The 3,262-nt window shown below is 45.7% G+C and overlaps 1 protein-coding gene across 1 annotated transcript; it reads right to left on the reverse strand.

Moving 5' to 3' along the window:
• Positions 1–984: 984 nt before the first annotated feature.
• On the reverse strand, positions 985–2,898 carry PPTG_08691 (hypothetical protein; the record flags this gene model as incomplete). The annotated part of the gene is made up of 2 exons (XM_008902813.1): positions 985–1,427; positions 2,787–2,898. The coding sequence occupies 2 exons, from the start codon at positions 2,896–2,898 to the stop codon at positions 985–987; spliced, it is 555 nt and encodes a 184-aa protein (XP_008901061.1).
• Positions 2,899–3,262: the final 364 nt, after the last annotated feature.

Consider the following 3,262-nt stretch of genomic DNA (forward strand, 5'->3'; position numbering starts at 1 on the left):
CTTGGTAGTCAGGATGACGCTTCAGGAGGTGATGGACTTGATTAGTATAGCCATTACCGCTCTTGTATACCTTTTGACAGGTGTTGCGGCAGGCCTGGTTAGGTGCGAGCTCAATGAAGAGCAAAGAATGGAGATCCTTGTTTGAAAACTTCATGATGGACGTTGTTGGAGTTAAAAGGCTTTAATAGAGTGCTGAATAGAGCAAATACGTAAGTGAGAGAAGTGTGAAGCTAGCAACACGTTCGCGAGACCCGCGAATTCTCAGCCAGACCGTTATGATTGGTAGAGAGTGATACTATAATTTTTCATAAATGGCAAGAATATGCTAAAATATAGGTGAATAATAATTCCATTGTAAATATGATAATGTATTTATAATTATATACTCAAGTGGGGAGGCCTGTCTGACAGGCATCTGTTGCTCTAACACGTGAAATCGATTTGGATTGGTACGTTTAAACAAACTAACGCGAAAAAAAAACGCTTTTTGTCAAGAATTTTCTGGCTGAAATGTTTTTAAACCAATAGAAGATCCACCACGAAACACTAAAGAGATATAAAGGCTGATCTGAGCAGTAGCATCGTGCTGACTACACTACCGAAACCCAATTCTGGTGTCGTCGACGATATACCGGGCTTCCAAGGGGCCAATACCGTGGTCTTCGAGCGCGAGCACCGCCCCCGGGCTAGATGCCATATGAGTAATAACATTTCTAACTTTTTTTTTGGTTTGATTCACCCAAAACAACAAAGAACAATAAATAGAAATCGAAAATCGTCCGTTTGAAAAAAATCCTGCATCGTCTCATAGTCGTGCGGGTATCTTCGAAGTATGCATTGTGCTTAGAACAACATCATAGCGCAACCCCCATTTGACGAACAACTTCAAGACCAAAACCATCATAACAACACGCCATCTCAACATTTATTTCTTAACCTTTAAGCAATTGTACTTCGAGCACGAGCCGTAAAAAAGGCCCCAAATTAACATCCATTCTCTCCAGCGACCAAGAGGAAATTCGTGGTTGCAAAAATCCCCATAATGTTCGTCGTGATCGACCAGATCAACGCCACAAAAAGATATCCGACAGTGAGCATACCAAACAACGTGCTCGATCCACCGTCATGTTTCAAATCCTGTGTCTCCATCTGCCTTGGTAGCAGGAAGAGAAAGAGCCACGACACTACACTCATTCCATACATGAGCAGCACTGCCTCCGTGACGTCGCGACGTACCGTGTAGTCATCGACTTGCACTCGCTCATTGCTCAAGCCCCACAGCCAATTATCAACGACTTTGGTTAGCGTGGCTGCAAATGGAGAAGAGAGAATTGCCACGATCGCCAGTAAGCCGTACATGGCGCCTTCGTGTCCTTCGCCTATCAGCTCTACAGTCACAAAGGCACCGATAAGAAAGTTGATGCCGGCTGGAACATTCAAAGCAATTGGTAATCTCAACCAGAACCATTAAGATCAGAAGACATCCCACGCCGTAATGAAGGTACAGGCAACACCAACAACAATTACCAATGCTCCTGTTAGCACAGTCATTGTGCGCCAGTTCCAGTTAAGACCATGCTTCCCGTAATAACGATACCTCCCACGACTACAGCATTTCCAATGACATCACTGATAGTGTTGTTGATTGGAGTGACCCTCACCATGTACAATTGTATTGGAGAGCCAGCAGTATACGAGAAGTTCGCAAATATACTGCTGAAGAAAGTGTAGAGCACAATTTGGTATACAGCACGCGCCCTCATCGCGTACCACAGGTCGTTTACACACTTCAAACATGTCACCGGAAGTTTAAGGGATTCCTCAATGTAGAACCACGCGACGGGGATAATTGGAGCCGTACAAGCTGCAAGCACCAGCATACGCTGCGGGAACGCGAGCGAGAAGTCAAATGCGCCTCCGTATTCATTTCCATTAAACGCAACACCTACCAAAATCTGACCGATTGTGGCCGCGAAGGCTCGTGTGGCGTAGATGGTAGACTGCACTGGCCTCGTTCTTCTACAGGCTCTCGTTGAACCAGCTCTACCACGACGCCATCGGCACACACATCCGACAGAACATACCCAAAGACAGCAAACATCATAAGAACAACGTATATACTGTCTCCTGAGGCAGCTCACGGTTCAATCTCAATCCAATAATCGGGTGTGTAGTCGCTGGGTAAAATGTATCGATCGGACGGGTCCAGGAAGTATGGATCCCCAACGCGACTACACCCCATTGCAAGGAGCATTGCAACACAGATTGTCCACCCGATGATCTTGTATGGTCGATGTCATGTAACTACATAATGGGATGCAATCAGAGAGAACACCGTAAAGCACCTTAAAGCTCCATGGAAGTACTACCAAAGTGCTAGCGGTAACCACCTGCGTTCCACTGGAACTGAGGTACTCCTGCATAAATGGATATATCGTTGATGGTAAATATATGGGCATCTTTAGCAAGCTGAAGATACGCTTTTCACAATACGAAGATTGAGTACACAACAACACAACGAAGTCGGCTCGAGCAGGCCACGGACCACACACAGCACAGTGTAGAAGGATAGACCTCATTTGTGATTTTACTCCTCCAGAAAAACTCACCTCAACTCACCCTAGCACGGGCGCAGGCGTCCGTGCGATCGATCCGATAAAATCAATGCAACAGTATGTGGAACCCCACGAGGACGAAGTGTTGAAGGAAACCGTAGACTATTCCGACCGCCGCATACTGCAACACGAGGCCGATGTGCTGCTTGGTAAACAGGTTGGGAGACCCACCTTCGCGCAACGCTCCAAAGTCATCCACCTCTGGAAGCTGCTTAACCTTCACGTTCTCGTATTCTTTATATGTTTCTTTTAGGTAGCACATCGACACTCGCTCTGTCGACATTGCTGGCTTGCTGGGCGTTGAACCACGCCATCTTCGTTTCGCCGTGGATACACAAACGAATATTTTTGTCTCGTAACAATTATTGTGATTGAGTAGAGCTAATGTATGTTAAACCCTCTCAGTTCATGGTCATACGGGCATCCAATTAAACTTAAAATGAATGATATGTGAGGTGATCATCTTCTTAAACGCAAAACATTCTACATAAAGAATTGTGCTCACCTTGACAAGAGACTCTGAGCACATCAGATGAAGAGGACCGCTTCCTTGCTCCTTGGTCAAGAGAATCCCAATTCTAGGCGTCGAAACGAACCCATCTACCCACCAGCTGCTCTATTTCCCAGGTGTGACTTTCGCTTTTTTT

Source organism: Phytophthora parasitica (genome assembly GCF_000247585.1).
Source record: "Phytophthora parasitica INRA-310 unplaced genomic scaffold supercont2.14, whole genome shotgun sequence".
Taxonomy (NCBI): domain Eukaryota; phylum Oomycota; class Peronosporomycetes; order Peronosporales; family Peronosporaceae; genus Phytophthora; species Phytophthora nicotianae.